General features: G+C 37.3%; 2 protein-coding genes across 2 annotated transcripts in view; one reads left to right on the top strand and one right to left on the bottom strand.

Annotated features, from left to right (window-relative positions):
- The first annotated feature begins 461 nt into the window (after positions 1-461).
- rasl11b (RAS-like, family 11, member B) lies at positions 462-3,555 on the top strand. The gene is made up of 4 exons (XM_026291197.1): positions 462-794; positions 946-1,002; positions 1,103-1,179; positions 2,310-3,555. The coding sequence occupies exons 1-4, from the start codon at positions 683-685 to the stop codon at positions 2,796-2,798; spliced, it is 735 nt and encodes a 244-aa protein (XP_026146982.1). The 5' UTR covers positions 462-682; the 3' UTR covers positions 2,799-3,555.
- Positions 3,556-5,001: 1,446 nt separating this feature from the next.
- scfd2 (sec1 family domain containing 2) overlaps positions 5,002-20,092 on the bottom strand; it is a 108,607-nt gene continuing 93,516 nt past the window's right edge. Inside the window, exons 6-9 of the mRNA XM_026291198.1 lie at positions 18,027-18,172; positions 9,327-9,461; positions 7,078-7,197; positions 5,002-5,696 (exon numbers count right to left, since the gene is read on the bottom strand). Coding sequence (XP_026146983.1) covers positions 5,604-5,696; positions 7,078-7,197; positions 9,327-9,461; positions 18,027-18,172 — 494 coding nt within the window. The 3' untranslated portion in view covers positions 5,002-5,603. The remainder of the gene's footprint in view (positions 5,697-7,077; positions 7,198-9,326; positions 9,462-18,026; positions 18,173-20,092) is intronic.

The following is a 20,092-nucleotide window of genomic DNA, read 5'->3' on the forward strand; positions in this document are numbered from 1 at the left end:
ATTTACAGGTCCTGAGGCGACTCTGTGGGGATTCTGATCAATGCCTTTTTCTCATTGCCCAGGCTAAAAAAAGTGACACATTAAGCGCTTAGAGATCATTTAGAATAGATAACATTCTCATCACGCGCGTTTGAAGTCACTCATTTACAACTGACCGATAGATCAGCAATCACAGCACTAAACCCCGCTCCACTTCTGTGGGGCTCCTCCACTTTAAATAATTTCTACAGCATAATCGACTAAAACAGGGTCTTATTTTCCTTCTCAGCGACTGCAAGGGAAGGTTTTCCCGAAGCCACAGTCATTTTACTCGGGTGAACCTAGCTGTCTTTCGCTTCCTTTTATTCGGTTATAAACAGCTCGCGCGTACACGTGAACCGGTGGGCGGGGCGAGGGAATGAGACCGTTGTCTGCAGGAGCCAATCAGAGCCGAGCGCTTCTGTGGCTATATAAATAAACCCGAGCTCCCGTCTGTGCTGCTCAGTAAACCAAGTACATCCTTGGTGTTTATAACTAGGAGAAGGAGTTAGGATAATATCCGACCTTATCATTGAAAGACAACATCTGCGTTTATGTCGTTGGCTGACTTCTGTCTTTCACTTACTTTTACGGCGTCTGTGGATATTTTGTCCTAATTTTCCGTTGTAGGCTTTGGATAGTAGCCTATCTTTATTTAGCCAAAATGCGTCTGATCCAGAACATGTCTACCATTGCGGAGTACCCCAGCGCCGAATGCCCGTCCAAGCGGGTCATTAAGATCGCAGTCATCGGCGGCAGTGGAGTGGGCAAAACCGGTACGTTTGTGGATAAGTTTATTTCGTTTTAAAGCTTATCATATTACACCTAATAATATAATATCACAGAAACCAATTTCTTGTAGATATGAGTGTTGTGATACAATTATATTTATATATTCATGCCCATTTCTTGTTTATTCCTGTACAGCGTTGGTGGTTCGTTTCCTCACTAAGCGGTTTATTGGTGACTACGAGAGAAACGTCGGTAAGACCCCCCCCCCCAATCTTTCCAAGACGACTGATTTTCGTTTAAACTCATTAGTGATGTTGTCAGTTTTTTTAAAGTCTGCATTGTTGCATTACAGGCAACCTGTACAACAGAGAAGTGCAGATAGACGGAGAACAAGTGGCCATTCAAGTTCAAGACACACCAGGAGTTGAAGTAAGTAACTTATGCGCGACACAGAAACACAGTTGTTCTTTATGCGATTGTAGCCCGTCACATTTGTTACCGTTACATACAGAGCATCTTTCCCACGCTGCTTCTTCACGGGTGAGAAGTGTAGAAAGAGCACATACCTTCGCCTTTGTCTTTTAGATCTTCTTTTGTGTTTCTCCGGGTTTGTGTTTAACACTTGGGGTTAATTGGCCAGCGGGAAGCCTGCTGTTGCACTCATATATGGGGGCAGCGCGTTCATATATTGCAGCTTGAGGAAAGACCGAAGTATTTAAGCGTATCGGTTCTTTCGAACAGTTCGGTTCATAGAACAGGTTACAATTATTCAACGGTTACGGCTTCGCGGCTTTCAAACTCCAAGGCGTTTACAAAAAGTTACCATTCAGTGTTATATTCCCCCTAAAGTCGTAAAGGTCCCAATTTGATTCAGCTCATAAAAACAAATCATTTAAAAGCTAAATCAACAAAGTTAAAATTCGATTTTTTTTTTATTTTTCATAAAAAATGTTAATATACAAAATCAACTGGTTCGTATGGTATGATTCAATTTCGAACGAATCTTGAAGGTCGGTTTTGTGAAAAAGATCCGACTCCAAAGAATGATTCACTTCAGCGCTGTGGGATATTTGTAGCAGCGGTTGGGAGGTTTTGCTGCTTCAGCAGTGCTCAGATGGTTTAGGGATATGAATAAGCAGTTCGGAACAGTTACAGTAGACCAGCCCATCTAAATTATCCCCCTGCTTTTAAAATTAGAGAATGGGTTTTAATTCAATTACAGGCCACTTCTTTCAAGATGTCTTTAGTCAGATATTTTAGTGCCAAGTTTGGCATTCAAGGCTCATTTCTCAAAGCTGGCGGTCGTCCAAAACCACAGAATACCTTTTTTTCTTTTCGGACTAGGGTGAAAGACTCTAGCCGGCTAGCCGGCTAAATCTCCCGTTTTTGTGAAACAACAATCGCAGCCAATAGCAAATTATACTTTTCCAGCTTCTTAGTCAGCTTTGCTGTATGCTTTATTACCCACAAAGCTCACACTATTCAATAATATAAGAAAATGTGCTAGAGTAACCAAACGTGTTGCATAACTGATAAATGTCTGTATTTTTTTTCTTCAGATGAATGCTAATGGATTGAGCTGCACTGACCAAGTATCTCGCTCCATTCAGTGGGCAGACGCCGTAGTTATGGTCTTTTCTGTTACCGACTGTCGAAGCTTTGATCTCATTGGCCAGCTACACCAACTTGTTACCCGCACCCTTACGGATAGGTCCTTGCCAATCATCCTGGTGGCCAATAAAGCCGATCTCCTTCACGTAAGGCATGTCGATGCTCAAGAAGGTCCCCTGTTGGCTTCATCGCTGGGCTGCTCCTTCTACGAGGTGTCCGCCAGCGAGGACTACAGCCAGGTCCACGGTGCCTTCCACAGACTGTGTGTAGATCTGGCCAAGCAGCAGCCTCAGACCCCCGTCAATGCAGCTTCAGCTGGAACAGAGAAGAAAAGATCTCCCCTCATCCCCCGGCCCAAATCCCCCAACATGCAGGATCTGAAGAGGCGCTTCAAGCAGGTGCTGTCCGCCAAGGTCCGGACTGTCACTTCAGTGTGAAGAGGGTTCGAATACCAGCAGGAGAAGCAGAACAAAAGTGCAGGATTAAGAGAGAGGAGAAGATCTCTCTGAGTGTATAGGTCTCGCTCCTTGGAAGTTCCTGAGATCTGTTGATGATCAGCAGACCGGTTCCAAACAGAGGCCCCTGAAACTAGACCTCTGATTGTGTCATGGTCGCTGAAAAACAGACAAACAAGCAGAGTCCGGCGAAGTCTTACATTTTCACCAGAGCTGGTGGACGTGTGTTGCTGTCACTTGCACACAGCAGCATTCTGGGAGATGTGGTCCTAGTTCCTTACAGAGGGACAGTGCAAAAAGAAAGACTGAATGAAACACACAATATTATTAGCACTGCCTTACCTGTGAAATTGTAAGACACATTCTCCTGGCAACAGAGGGTGCAAAACAGACTATTTTAAGAATTGCTTTTCTGAAAAGCATGGGAAGAGTGCGTTTTTTGTTCCTTCTTGTGGTCAAGGCTTGTATGGTCTGAAAGCAGGCATTGTTAAAGGACAAGGCACTCAAGCTAAGCGTATAAAGAGAGAGAGAGAGTGTGTGTCTCTTTTACAGTCCTACTCTTGTGTACAAGGCCAGAATGTTTCTCCTGGTTTTGTGTAACTGTGCTTTGTGCCACTTTTCTATAGTGGAGTAGAAGAGATTTTTCTTGTGTAAATGCACTTTAAAAAAGCCAAAGGGCTGAAGCTCAGAGTTATTTATTTATGGTATTTGATTGTGATTGGAAATAAAGTTGTTTTTACAAAAAAAAACGTTGTGTCTGAATGTATAAGCACACTCATTCATTCTGTTTAAACCAACCTGTATATGTAAAGGTTAATTTAGTTGAATTTGGTTTAATGAAGCCTTGAGAGATGAGATGTATAATATTGTTTAAAATGTAACCACCATTTTTACAGTATATACATTACCTTATTAAAAATAAACCAATTATTTTCTCAGCAAAATACATTAAAATGATCAAAAGTTACAGTAAATAAATCTATAATGTCTAAACAGATTTCTATTTTTAAAACGCTCTTCTTAAAAATATTAAGCAACACTATAGTTTTCAACATCGATAAGAATGTTTGCTAAGCAGCAAATTAGCATATACAATTAAAAGGATTGTGTGACATTTTTGGATCAAATAAATCCATACTTGAGCATAAGAGACTAAAAACATAGAAATGCATCTTAGTAGTGTATATAAAACAAGCATTCTTAGTTTATGATTTAATATATTTTTAATGCAGATTTTTTCCCCACATGGTAAACAGTTGTTAAAACTACCAACACCCGAAATAAACATTTTACAAGACAAATACACTTATGTAAGGATTAAGGTGTAAAAACCCCTGAATTTAGAGGAACATAACTGAATTCAGGTGTTTTAGCACCTTTGTCAGACACCTGCTGGGTAATAGTTTGAGGCAAATGCGAAACACAACCTAAAATCTCATATGAGTAAGAGATACACATATAAAAGCATTGAGCTTACAGCATGTTTACTTTGCTAAACTTTAAGGAATAGGGATGTTTTAATTGACAAAATGTCAAGTTTGGTACACATCATGCTAATCTTTCAAAAAGTTAAGGTTAGATTTATCTATGGCAAATAGATTTTTACTTAGATTTGTTTAATAAAAAACATTAGCGGTCTATAGTATGTCTCTTTATAGATGGCTAAGTAAATGTGTGTGTGAGAGAAAGTGAAGGCAGAACAGAAAGGATGTCACCAACCTTTTTGACCTCTGCCCTCTTCCCATCTGTCACTTCTCCAGCAACACTGAAGTGAGTGAAGGATGAAGAGGGAAACTCCTGTGAGAATAAACACTTGGCTGATTGTAAGATCTGAACTGCAGAATGTGCTGTATTTGCCAATGGCATGAAAAAAGCAGTGAAATGTGGCTGTAGAAATTTACACACTGCATTAACAAACATCATTTTTTAAACACAAGCAAAAGGCCAACCATAAAGATTTTATTTAAAGGGGAAAAATGGAGGGATTTAAGGGAAAATGGTAAGACAGCATCTTTGGTCATATACAACAAAATGTAAAATAATTGGAATGGGATGTTGTGGTATTTTTAAAGTAACACTTCCAACTCCCCTAGAGTTAAACAGTTGAGTTTCATCATTTCCGAACCCATTCAGCCGATCTCCGGGTCTGGCGGAAGCACTTTTAGCTTAGCTTAGCATAGATCATTGAATGCCATGGGTGCAACTCTGCTATTGCTGCAACCACACAAACTAGCTGGGGACTATTTTCAGGCGCTGCGTAGTATCACTGCTCCTGCTGCACCCATGGTTCGACAGCAAAGTTCCTTGATTTTTACGCTGGAATGAGAGTAGAGTTCCTAACCATATCAGCCTAAAAAAAATCACAACTTTTTATTTTCCGTCGGTCTTAGTACATGATGTAACGACAGAAGAGTCAAGTTTTAAATAGGAAAAATATCGAAACTCTTTGGTCATTTTTGAGCAAGATGCTAAGGGTTTAATCAGATTCAATGATCTATGCTTAGCTAAGCTAAAATTGCTTCCGCCAGATCCGGAGTTTCGCTGAATGGATTCGGAAATGGTAAAACTCAACTGTTTAACTCTAAGGGAGTTGGAATATGAACCTATTTTCAAAAAAAGTGGAGTGTTCCTTTAAGGAAAAGAAGCAGGTTCTGTATATTCCTTAAACCTTTTTAAACTCATGATTATTATTATTTTTTTTATCGGATGCCTCTGAAATTGAGACAAAAGGCAAAATATGTTGGAAAGAATTTATTCAACAGCCAGAAGTGTGTGTGTTCAGTCCCTTCACACTCCAATGTCAGGTTTGAGCCTGTCAGTGCTGAAGAGTAAGTGAGGGACATCGGAAGGTCTCAGCAGCCTAGTGGACATTAGGAGTACCTGAGAAAAGACAAAAGAAATAGATTAGATAGTTCTCTTCTCTCTCTCTTTTTTTTTTTTAAATCATTTGAAAATATTCAAAAAAATTGTGTTTATTTGAACAATGAAAACAGCAATAGAGTGAAATATTATAACAAGTTAAAAATAAATTTTTAAAATGTAATTTATTCCTGTGATCACAAAACTGAATTTTCAGCAGCCAGTCCTCAGTGTCAAATGACATGATCTTTCAGCAATCATTTTAATATGCTAATATGGTACTCAAGAAAAACAATATTTTATTATAAATAGTGAAATCAGTTGGACTACTTAATATTTTTGTAGAAACTATTTTTTTTCAGATGTCTTTGGGGAAAAAGTTCAAAAGAACACCATTTAATTGAATAAGAAATAACATATCTTCACTGTCACTTTTGATCAATTTAATGCATTCTTGCTGAATAAAAGCAACTAAACAAACACAAAACAAAGCTTCTACATAAAATTGTGCAGGCCAACTAAAAGAAAAAGGAGCAAACAAACAAACAAACAAAAAAATTGGTGGAAAGGTTTAAGAACAAGTTGGGTTTATTTTTAGCTAGTCTCTTCTTATCTATCTGGGGGAGTTTGAACCACAATAAACGGCAAAGTGGAGCAGACTAGATGCAACAGTCAAAAGTCTGGTTCTGCAAGATTATTAGCTTGTATGTTATTAGCCAGGTCTTGTAGATGAATAGGGCAGAATATTACTGCACCTGCTGACGCATGTGCTGAGATAAGTAGATGCTTTGTATTCTCTGATGGAAAGATGAAGATCATTTGGCTTGCCTAAGAACTTAATTTAGATAATCACTTCAAAAGGGCTTTACAGAACCCTCGCTGCATGTCTCTCCCCTGACCGTCTTGATATTCAAGTGTGGTGCACCTTCGTTTAGTACGAGATACCCTACATTCCCATCAGTGTATCTCTGTCACACACACTAGCGCAGCTGTGGGTTTAGGTCAGGCTATGTGTGGGATTTCTATTCTATAAGGGTCCACTCTCTGCTTTCATTATGAATGATTTATTCATGACATGAAACTTTGATCAAAAAAACTCCTTTTATTCTGACTTGACCCAGTTACATCTCTATTCATTTCATTCACAAACACAAGTGCAGATACGCACACACACTCCTATCATATCTTGAGTAAATGAAACGGAGAAAAAGCAGAGAGCCACAGACATAAACAAATAGAGAAAATGAGAGGTGGGGTACTTTAATTTAGTTTAAATAGAAATAATTTGTAACATTAGAAATTCCTTTACGCTCACTTTTACTGCATTTAAAGCATTCTATTTTTTTTAAAATGATAATGTAATAGATAAAGCATTAGTCAAGAAAGCGGTGTGACTTCCCACCTGAGGGCTTGACTTATGGGTGGAGACAACTTCACGAATGAGGCGGAGCTCTGATGGTGTGACTCCGCCCACCAGGAAGAGAAACAAGAGCGGATGATCACTTGGGTGTGGTCGGGTGACCTGCAGGGAAATAGAAACATCAAAAGGGGATAAACAAGGAACATAATCAGAAACTAACCAATTACCCCAGTTTCACTTTGATATTGGTTTTCAGCTGCTGACACTTCCATAAACCATAAAGAGGTTAAAAATCTTTGAGATTCAGGATATTGATTAGCATGCAAAGAATCAGATCAGACACTTCTATCATTTATCACACCCTCTATAATTTAAAATCCATTTGAGGCTGACTATCTAGTCTTCTTTCAGATGTATGCTTTACCTTTCATATTTTTGGTTTCGCTGCTTTAAATGTGATGTATTTAGAGACACAATGTCTCAGAAAGGATTTTGGCATACTGGCTGTGTACTGTGCTTTAGCATGTGAGACTGTCAGCACAAAACCCTTCTGTGAAGCTGTTTCTCTAAATTCATCTCTTTGAAAGCACTGCAGCTACAGCCATCAAAACCCCAGTTCTGTAACAAATTCACTGCTTCCAATAATTCAATTCAAGACAATTACTGCCAGGAAACAGTCTGCTGTGAGCAATGTCCCCGTTACTCTACATAATCAGTATGTTGAAATAAAATAAAATAAAGTCAAATAAGCTTATTTATTTGATGAATATCTGTCAGGATAAAACATTTTTATAATTTTTTTGTACGATGAAGAAGAAAAAGAATAAAATAAAAAAATAAAAAGTAGCTTATTTGTTTAATATCTGTCAGTGACCCTATGTGACTGGTCTACATGTGCAGATACAGGTTTCCCAAAGCTATTTTTCAGCATCTTATACTATGAGTGCTGCATTTTTTTTTTAAATAGCATGACAAATTAAAAATAGATAAGACAATGGGATCTGGCCCATTCTATTGCTAGATGTTAAGATGGGATTTTTTCTTTTTTTTTACACAATAACGTGTATCATGTGAATATCCCCTAAGAAACATTTGATGACACTAATCCATCGTAACAACACTGGGCTTCCCAAAGTCAGACAAGTCAATCATACAGTTCTGCCATCCCTGGTAAATGTGTGTATGTCTTATGTAATTCACAGTTCAGGTGGAGGTCTGGGTCAAGACTGAACACTTTGACAAGCACAGTGGGAGCACAACATTTAGAAGACACACACACACACACACACACACACACACATAGAACCATTACACACATTTATATTGACACAAGCACGCTGTTGCACACATGTGGATAAGGTGAGTCGCTCAGGCACATGGGGTACTGCTGTACATGCCTGGTCGGGTGGACAGAGTGCTGGCCTTTGATTGGCTGAAAGAAAAAGCGGGTTTTGAATAATAATCAGGCAATTATGGATGCATATCCAGCAGGCAGGATATCAGGAGTGGGGCTGTGCTGCCACGTGCAACTCTGTACCTTAAACCCGCATGGACAAACATGTGCAACACAGACAGTGACAGAAGGATGAATAGATAAAAAATGCCTTCTTTAGGATATTCCTTGGTAAAGTAAACAAGTGTGATTGGCACACATGTACTTGAAAGAGACGTTTCATTATAAATGTTTGCATAGAAAAGGTAAAAGGAGAGACCTTGTTAATTCTTGGAGGATTCTTCAACTTTTCAATTTCATTTAACTATTTTGTCATCTATCCACACACCAGCATGTGAGTCGAGTGAAGAGTATGTCCAGCCATGTGTACCGCACACAATTAGGTAATATCATACATTCTCATATTACCAGGTAATGCATGCTACAGTACATATACTTGAAAAGTGAATAACAACAGCAGGAAAACACAAGGACAGCCTCACAACCATATCCCAAAGGGGGCAAGCACACAGCAGGCTATGTGAATCAGTAAAAACGTGTCTGCTCACATTTTAGAGAGAGCAAAGAGAACAAGAGGAAATTTCAGGGAGACACATCTTCTGATTATCATATTAATCATCCAAATTAAGTAGAATACCTCCTAAACACATTCAGAAAAATGAAATAATGCAAACAGTGACACAGAACATCACAGACTTCCAAAGGGGTGAATGGAAAGAAAGAAGCTTCTAATTTGAAATTTTTTTTGCATTTCACAATACTCCTTGTTTCAAAAAAAAAAAAAAAAAAAAAAAAAAAAATTAAATAAAAAACTGAAGATGAGGTAAGTGAGAATTACCTTCATGAACATGCTGAAGCCAGTCTTGAGAAGGTCAGTGAGTCCCCCTGACATGTGCTCTATATCAGGGCATTCACGTCTGTCTGGGTGGAAGATCTCTTCTAGCACCTGCTTAAGCAATGGACGGTATGTTGCCTGTACACAACAACAACAACAAAAGAACATAATTTGTGTCAGGTAAAATTTTGGATAAACTTAAAATCCCAGTAGCAATATAAAATAAAATACTGAGAAAACTCCCACTCACAAACAATTTTCAGCTACCCTGGAGCATATGTTGATTTCAAATTGGCCTATTAGTATGCAAATAGCACAATATTTATTTTCCAAGAAAAAAGCCTGATTCAAGAGAACCCCAAGAGGAACATATTTACAACTGTTAGTGATGTAAAATATGAGAAAAGAATGAGACAGAAGTGCAGCTGAGCATATAAGCATCATTCAAAGTGACAAACAAGACATTTAAAATAACATTGCTTAACACTGTTCTCTTCACAGAGCAATGTGTCTAATATATAAAACAAGAAAACAAGAGATGACCCAGTTCTGAACCTTGAGGTACACCAAATTTACTATCATGACAGAAGGGTTTGTGGGAAATAATAAAAATAATAGCTTACAATAAACATGAGCATGTGTTGAATGTGTATAATTAACTTATTTTGAAAAAAACTAAACAAAACAACATAAGTAAAAAAACTCAATCCGTGCAGTATTGCTATTTTTCATTATTTTGATAAAATCCATCATCGTTCGCAAGCAATTAACTTTGCTAGAAAAAGAACATCATAAGATGACACAAAGTAACAGGTACAATAATGTGGGCAGGCGTACTGGAAAAATGAAAAATTATATTTTCCATTTTCAATTATGTTTTTCCCCATCATGGTGTTTCTGTAATGTTCTGCTTGCTGTGTGGTGATTGAGTGTAGGAGTTGGTCTAAAAGTAAGGGTTGTTTAGGGCAGTTATTATCGGTAGCAAAAACAGCATCAGCGGGGGCCAGTTAAGTTGAAGACTCAGTAATGTGATGATTCACGGTTTCCCTGAATATGAACGTACAGCCCTGGGCCACTTTAATCCACCCCTACTGTTTAACTTACATTGCTGCTGCACTGAAATAGCACCATTGTTAGGTTCAACATGGATCCTTATGTACAAGTCTAAGCTACTTAAACTGTTTAGGTGTTTGTTTATGAAAATGTGCATTTCAAAAAGCTGGTGATTACAAGTTGAGAAGATGTGTGTTTGTATGTGGATATATGTGGGTGTATAAATAAGTTTAAAACGGAGCAAAAGTAGCAGCTCTCCTGAGCCTACATTGTGTTTTCCTAAGGTTGTCAATGGATTCAGTTTTAATATAATTTACTACATGATATACTGTTTACCTAACTGAATAATTCACAATATATTACATATACTAATATTTGCTGGAAAAAGACTACAACTGAAAATGTAGGCAGAGGAGAAAAGCAAGCAGGGTTATTGTAGTTAACTAAAAATAAAACCATAAAAAACATTTTGGTTATTTAAAATTATTTTGATTTACATTTTGCAAACACTTTTATCCAAAGCTTAAAGAGGCAAACAGAAACAAAAAGTGCTTGTAATACCAAGTTTTAGACATTGTTCAAATAAGTACGTACAAGCTAGAAAGAGAAGGAATAAATAAAAAGAAAATCTTTTAGCCGAGTAGTTTCTAAAGAGAATAGTTTTCAGCTTTTGTTTTTTAAAGTTGTTAGGGATTCAGCATTCCAGATAGGGGCGGGAAGATCATTCCACCAGCAAGGAATGGTGAACGAGAATGTACCATGAGGCGTCACTCATTAATGGATCTCAGACTTCTGGAGGGGATGTAGATTCGTAACAGTGAGTGGAAGTAGAGGGGTGCTGAGCCTTTGGCGGTTCTATATGCAAGCATCAATATCTTGAACTTGATGCGAGCCGTAAGCGGTAGCCAGTGCAAGGAGATAAAAAGAGGTGTAACATGGGTTCTTTTGCGCTCGTTGAAGACAAGTCGTGCTGCTGCATTCTGAAACATTTGTAGAGGTTTGATTGTGCTTGATGGAAGTCCAGCTAGAAGACAGTTTTGCAGTAGTCTAGCCTAGAAATGACAAGGGCTTGGACAAGAAGTTGTGTAGCATGCTCCGTTAGAAAGGGCCTGATCTTTTTGATGTTGTGCAATGCAAACCTGCAAGATCGAGCAGACTTTACAACTTTGAAAAGCTGGTCATCAAAGTTAACACCAAGATTTCTGACCAAAGTTGATGGGGTAACTGTATAAGAGCCTTGCTGGATGGAGAAATCCAACTGTACAGTATGAGTGGCAGGGAAGACAAGAAAGCTCAGTCTTTGTCAGGTTGAGCTGTAGGTGATATTAGAGATGTTCATCAGGCAGCCTGAGATCCATGCAGCTACTGTTTGATCATCTGGCTGAAATGAAAGAGAGAGCTGTGTGTAATCGGCATAGCAATGGTAGGACAATCCATGTGCCTGTATGATGGGACCCAGTGATGTCATGTACATGGAGAAGAGGAGGGGTCCAAGAACCGATCCCTGCGGAACCCCAATGACAAGCTGATGCTTTGGATACCTCCCCTCTACAAGCCACCTTGAAAGACCTATCAGTGAGATAGGATTCAATCCAGTGAAGTGGAATCCCTGTGATGCCCAGTGATGAGAGGGCAGACAGAAGGATCTGATGATTTATATATATATTCAAACTATTAATAAAAACTATAATGGCATCTCAAAAATACTTAACACTGGTGTCATGTTCAACTTAAAAACAAAGGAACAAAACAAATCTTTATAGTTGTTAACTATTTAACACAATAATTTTTTGCCCAGAATGCCAGTACAGACATTGGAGAGTTTATGAATTAAAATGAAATACTTCCAGATAATAATTCCAGATGGTTGACATGACATGACCTGCTCAACCTCACATATCCAAAGATTTCCAGTAATCACAGCCACACACACACAGAAGTGTGTGTTGATTTCATGAATCTTTCCTTGAAATCTGCACCTGGGGCTAGAGATGTCATACCTGGCCAAAATGCCAGGTGTCACAACATGCAAACCCCTCCACACAGATACACACCTCTCTTAATGGGTTTTCAAGAATCACCACTGCTGCCTTAAGTCTGTCTTGCAGGTTTTGACATCTCTGTAACTCAGATGTGACTTTGCAAACTAACTCACTCACATGTGTGTACCTGTAGAAACTGCACTTCCTGTCAACTCTAAAGGAGGTGATTGACAATATCTGTCACAATTCTGCTTTCACCATAAATGAGCGATTAAACTCAACAATTTTAACCAGCCCCTCCTTCTCTGGATATGCCCATATAAGGGCAGAAAAGAAAGGAGTCATTTTGCATTTAGTAGGAGCATACAAATGATAAATTAAATAATATCTGGCCAACACACGAGGAAGAAAAAAACAACACAGAATAAGCGCAGAAATGTACCATCAGTTAAAATATGCAATCTGAATGGAAAACACCCATTTAAAGTAAATATGCACTTTGTCACGTTTAGTCATCTATTGAGTCATTCAGAACCACCATTATTATACACTCAAAACAATTTATTTAATTATGTTTATGCCCACACAAAACAATAATTTGCCTTTCTAGGTCGCAGTGACGTGCCTGTAAAGTGTTCATCAACCGATGAACATAAATGAGGTGCTGAGGGGGAGATGAGCTACACTGAGTCAATCTCTCAAGATCAATATACATTATTAAACTATAAACAACAAGAAAGATGCCATTAATTGAGGGTGATTAATTATAAAAAATATATAGAAAATAAACTTTAGTGTCTAATACACAGACTGCATAAAAGAAATGTTACTATTAAAAGTATTGTAAGAGTATAATGTTATTTATGATATTAAAATAAAATTGAAATAGGCAAAACGTTTAAATATACACAACTCTTTAATCATTACAATATGTCTGCTCAAGGTCAGATGGTTTTTACCCTTACATTATGATTTCATCAATAAGAAAGAGACTTTGACATGTAGAAAATGTCTTAACCATTTCTGCCTTTCCATTTCTGCTTTTCAAGTATTAAAGGGATACTCCACCCCAAAATGAAAATTGTCATTTCATAGCGCCATTATGGAGAACATCTGCTGAACGCAAAATGTGCACTGTGTTCGCCATTTTCATCTGATGCGCTCATTTTTTCACAAGCTTGCAGACAAAGGCTTACCAAAAACTATAAAAAAACAAAAAAAAAACAAATTATGATTCCTTGGTTGGTAGATGTACCAGGGACCCAATTATAGCACTTGAACACAGAAAAAAAAAAAAACTGATTTTCATGATATTTCACCTTTGAAAATATTCAAAATTTTGTAAAATTGAGGGAAAATATAATTTTATATAAAAAAATAACTTAACATTTTAGTTTATTTAGTGTATTATTATTAGTATTAGTGCATTTAAGTGTATTATTATTATCATTTGATACTGTGTTATTGGTGTATATGGTGAAACGGTGTCAGAAAATGACAGCAAACCAAATAAAGATCTTTCAGTAAAGAATTGACTTTTTCGCAACCAACTAAAAGTTGACCATATTAAACCCTATTTCAGAATTAAATCATCAATCTGTTTATAAAGCTCAATATCATCAAACAGTTGATTTATTTCACTAATTCCATTCAAAAAGGGAAACTTGTATATTATATAGTTGTCAGTTATAATCATCAAAATTAAAAGAAATAAACATGTGAAATATATCAGTATGTGTGTAATAAATGAATATAATATACAGGTTTCACTTTTGAATGGAATAGTTGAAATCAACATTTTGATGATATTCTAATTATATGACCAGCACCTGTACATGCTGCATTGCAAGTCAAAAGAACTCGAGTCCAATAAAGAAGTTTCATTCACTAGTTTGTTCCAAAAATAACATGCACCCACTGCTTAGATAAAAAATAGCCTATTATTGACATACAGCCACAGTTAGATCATACCTCCAAAATAAACCTCTAAAAGTGTTAGATGAAGATTAGTCAGTATGCTAAACTAGTATGCTAAAAAAAGAAAACACAAAAGAGGATAGCAAAAAGGCTTATTATTCTTGAATTAAGTGACTCATGTTTTTCTGGATTGTGATAGTGCCTGCAGGTTGATTATGAAAAATAATCTGCAGGATTCAGTTTAACAGATTTAAACATAGCAAGTATTTTAAACAGAGCTGAATACAGTTAAACTGGCCAAAAAAAATCTACTAAATAAATATACAAGTTGTGAGGAATATAAAGGACCTGAAAAATCTCTGCGGAGGTGGGTTTGTAATAGGATGCTAATCTAATGCTTACTGCATGCTACGCAGTATGTACTACACACTAGTAGTATGTAACATAACTGTCACAAACCATGACTGTCACAATGCATCCAGTCATTGATTATTTTGCTTTGCATCGTAGGATACAAATGCAGGACAGTGTGCCAACTAGTATGTAAATACAACAAATCGTATACATAATATACTGCATAAATAGCAAAGAGAATTGATGGTATACTATTCCAAACAGGCATGTGCACAATTCCGTAGAAATATGCTTTATTTTGGGGAAATTTAAATGTGTATCTCCATGTTGTTGACCTACATTCAAACTAAAATGACTTTGTTAGTGATTAGCTTCTATATGGAGATGAGTATGAGATGAAACTGGATACGAGTACCTGAGCTTGTGCGTTTAGGTAGAATGTAGATGCATGAAAATTTTAAACCAACACGCACACACACACACACACACACACACACACACACACACACACACACACACACACACACACACACACACACACTACTATGACAGAATTCATTAGCAAGGAACATTCCCGGACCGTAAGTCTCGCCAAAGTCACGCTATGTACCAAACCTCACTGATAAACCTCATCTGTTTAGCATCTAAAACGTCAGACACAGAGGTACGCATGTATTGGTTTAAATATTCCAGATTAGATGTTTTAATGTTGATGTGTGTCTTTGTCTTAGTTATTTGAAGCACGTAACGTGAGCTCTTGACGGCTGATGTGTGTCAAAGACAGAAATCTAACCACGAGTGAAGAGACACAAACAGTAACACATTAAAAGATGATGTTCTTTTGTGTCTGACTGCTCCTTCTATCCCAGATTCCTTTATAGAAATATTCCATCAAAATATTTCTGGTCTAAAACGATAAAAGGATCGGTTGAGACCGTGACCTTTTTCTTCATATTTTATTTTTAAATATAACCTTCATTGAATTTTATATTATTAACTGACACTATAATTAACAAGTCTTTTGGTCAGTAAAGTTTATTTAATATTTTTCCAGTGTCAACGACAGTTTTCACTGTCAGCTTTACATCCTTATTTACTTCGGTTCGAAGCCAATGAAGCGTCGCATATCTAAAGAAGTAATCTGAGGCCTACAGCTGGCAAACAGCTTTTCTTCCCAACGGTGTCCCTCATGAGAACTCATTCTTGCAGAGCAGTGTGATCTGATGATGTATTTCTAAAGCAAAATCAAGATAACAAATAAAAAATGGTTTTTGGATGGCAAAATACGAGGACAATATGTTCTTGCATTATTAAAAACAAGAGAGATAAAACATAAATTAGATGTAGTCCACTGGTGATCACTGAGGATGTGCTATACGATCCCCATCATGAACGCAGTGGTGCAGAGTTTTTAATGTGATGGCTCACTTACGGTTTCATAACACTCCATCTGTGAAAAACAACTCCAGGAACTGAGTGGATTAAACTCTTCAGGTCAACAAGGCCAATATGATTAAGGCAGTTTTGAAGCTGGACTAAAACTAACAAACTTCAAAAGACAGTGTTTTAACTAGAACTAAATACAATAAAATGGAAAATCCATAAAAATATTCAGTGAAACTGTACCTTGCCGAGTTACAGGCTGGTGATCATTTAAAACAGCTCAACTTGTGAAGCTACTCTCTTGAAGTAGTAGTTAGCTACCCTAAAAACTACTACAGTAACTAACAGAAGCTTCATAAATACACAACTTTTATTATTTTTTTGTTGAAATCTGTACCAAGGCTGCATTTATTTGATCAAAAACACAGTAAAAAAGTAATATTGTGAAATATCATTATTATTTAAATGAACTGTTTACTATTTCAACATATATTAAAATGTGTTTTATATTTTCAAATGTAAAATATAATTTAACACAATCCTCCTTCAGACAGAGGCGTGTGTAGTGGACACCGAGGGTTACTTTACAAAAAAGTAATGAGTTACAAGCATCACTACTTCCAGCTAATTACTCCAACACTGATGAATAAAACCACTAAAAACTACTGAACCAGTAGAGAACATCTCTAAAATGACTGGATTGCAAGTGCTCTCAGGTTAGAGAAATAAGACATTATGTGTTACATAATCAGCTCTTTTCTCCTCTGTCCCTCGGTTTGGCTCTTTCTCTTTAAAATGTCTGTCACACAAATGCACACAAGAGTGCATGAAACACTCTCAGAGGTACAAGAGTGGATGTTCAGTTCAGTCATACAGTATGGTTAAAAGGCTGTGACGCACTCCAGCTTCCAGTCGTCAAAGACAGTCACACACAGTCTGTCACAGGTCCTGCATGAATACTGTGAGCTAAAAGCATGATAGACACTATTTATCAAGAAACAGGACAGAGAATTATTACAATATCAGTCTGCTCTGTATTCATTAGATAAGCACATGGGTTCAAAACGTACTGTAAACAATAAACTTAAAAACACATCTGTGGCATTGTACATTCAATACTTATTAAATATGTAATTTTGTGCATAGAATTATTAAGCCATTTTACCTAGTCTTTCATAGCAGCATACATAAGTCTAACCAGTAAAACATCACCTGGCAGTTCTCTCCCAAGTGGTTCCACTGCTGCCAGCATTAAATCTGAGTATTATTCAGTGCGCTATATAACACTTTTAATTGTCAGGAAATTACTTGTCTTTAAAAGTTTGGTTCAAGATACTTACCTGTTGATCAAAAGTAGCCTTAAATATTTAGTAACTCTCAGGAGGGTGTACTAATTTTTGCAACACAAAATGTTAATCACTTTGATAAGAAGATCTTATATGGCTGGATAATTTTGTCATTCTTCTTTGGTAATTGATCAAGACGGCTTGTTGGAACACTATATCTCTAAAGAACCTAAACATGTCTTTAACTAAAAGATGTCTTTAACGGGAAGTCGTGGCCTAATGGTTAGAGGGTTGGACTCCCAATCGAAGGGTTGTGGGTTCTAGTCTCGGGCCGGATGGAATTGTGGGTGGGGGGAGTGCATGTACAGCTCTCTCTCCACCTTCAATACCACGACTTAGGTGCCCTTGAGCAAGGCATCGAACCCCCAACTGCTCCCCTGGCGCCGCAGCATAAATGGCTGCCCACTGCTCCGGGTGTGTGCTCACAGTGTGTGTGTGTGTGTTCACTGCTCTGTGTGTGTGCGTTTCGGATGGGTTAAATGCAGAGCACAAATTCTGAGTATGGGTCACCATACTTGAATGAATGTCACTTCACTTAAAAAAAAAGTCATTGCTGAATGTGTTAAGTTTTAGAGAGGGTGTACTCATTTATGCTGTGCACTGCATGACCCCTTTAATATGTGGCATTGCGTGTTTGAGAAACGTAAATTGCATGTTTTCTCACTGACCTGGTGTGCTCCATCACTGGGAGTGTACACAGAGCTGAAGTTCTTCAGGTGGTCCCGGGCACGACTGACTCCCCTCAGCCTCTCAAACACGTTCTCCAGGACAGAATGAGCGTGCTCCACAGTCAGCTCCTCAGGGCCTGAGACTTCTACAGATGCACATACAGATACAGATGAGTGTCTAACCCTTACATCAGTGTTCATGGAGCTCTTTATGTCTTTTAGACACTATGTGGAATGTACTGTACTACTATAAAGATATGCATGTTGTTTGCACAATCTTACAAAAGGTAAAACCCTTGTTTTGGAATTCCAAGGCAGAATCAAACAACCCAAACAATAAAGATATTGCATCGCAACTGTTTTCAACATTGATAATAATAAGAAATGTTTCTTGAGCAGCAAATTAGCATATTAGAATGATTTCTAATATGAACACGGGAAAAATGGCTGCTGAACATACAGCTTTGCCATCACAGAAATAAATTAGATTTTAAATGATATTAAAATAGAAAAGAGTTATTTTAATTTAATAATATTTCCCAATATTAAAGTTTTTTTTATTCAACAAATGCTGTATTATGAGAAGTATTACCAACCTCAAACCTTTCCATGGTAGTGTACATATTTATGTTTATATATATATAATACTGAAAATTGTGATAAATTATATTTGAAATACACTAAAAGAATACATTGTATACAAGTATGTACTGTGGGTTCCATATTAGATATAGAGTTGTATTGCTGAAAGGGAATCAGAGGACAAAAGCTCTTTTCATTGGAAGGCAATAGCTCCTGCATGAGTTAATAAAAAAATTATATGCATGGACTAAACTCAGACACTGGGGACAGAGAGAATGAGAGACTGTGAAAGAGAGAGAGAATGTCTCAGTTTCATTAAGGGGAGAAAGCGTGAACAAGGGTGTTCGACAAAAACAAACTTTGTTGTCATTCCAGAAGCACTGACGGTGCTGAAAGCAAAGAGAGACTCAGAGAAGACAAATGGAGGACGAAACAGCAACATGGGTGGGTGAGGCTGGCACAAAGTCCTGCGCCAGCTGTGGAATCCAAGGGCTGGGTAATGAGAGAGCTGCCCGTCCTTCAACACCAGATCTAAACAATCTCACACCTGAGAAATAAGACATTCAGCTCTGCCAGCTAAACCCCTTTGGACCTGCCAAAACAACCGCAGACGCATGGCTAGCGGAGCAGTACACTTATGTAAGACTGCAGGATGAAAAAGGCTTTATGTTCAGATGCACCAGCTCAGGCGCATTTTGACAAGATGGATATCTACCAATGCTAATACTGTAGCTAATGTTCCTAAAATCTGCCCAAAAGATCACAGCTGAAATGCAACATACAATATTGATTATTGGAACACATTATGATTTAAAGGATTCAAAATGACTTAGGTTTTCTGGTGCTATTAGTGCCACAGACACGTGTTTCTTTAAATGTATAATCTAACTTCACCTCTGAAGGGGGAAAAGCAAGAACAAACAGTATTTTGTATGTTTCAGTCATACAATCTACCGTTAAAAAACCTGGTGAAACTGCTGAAGTTTCAACAGCCACTGAAATTCAGTTTTTAGTGTCACATGATCCTTCAGAAATCATTGTATTATGCTGATTTGCTGCTCAAGAAACATTTCTTATTATTGTTAATGTTGAAAACGGTTTAATATTTAGTGGAAACTTATCATTTACACTGAGAGTTCATTGATTAATAGAAAGTTCAAAAGAACGGCATATGTTTGAAATAGAAACCTTTTATGTTTAATGTCACCTTTGATAATTCAAATTATTCCATTATGAATAAAAGTATTAGTTTCTATAAAAAAAATTTAATGATCACAAACTTTTAAATACATATGAAAATTACAAACCAAAAAAAAAAAAAAAAAAGACAAAAATGACATATAAACATATTCAACATGATTTGCACACATTAACAATCCCAAGGTTGTGCTGTCCCAGCTGACAGAAGAGTCTGATTAGGACAATCTACATCAACCGAGTGCAAAACTACAAACATCAGTTTAGATGGCAGGACCTGAGAATGA

This window comes from Carassius auratus, chromosome 20 (genome assembly GCF_003368295.1).
Source record: "Carassius auratus strain Wakin chromosome 20, ASM336829v1, whole genome shotgun sequence".
NCBI lineage: Eukaryota > Metazoa > Chordata > Actinopteri > Cypriniformes > Cyprinidae > Carassius > Carassius auratus.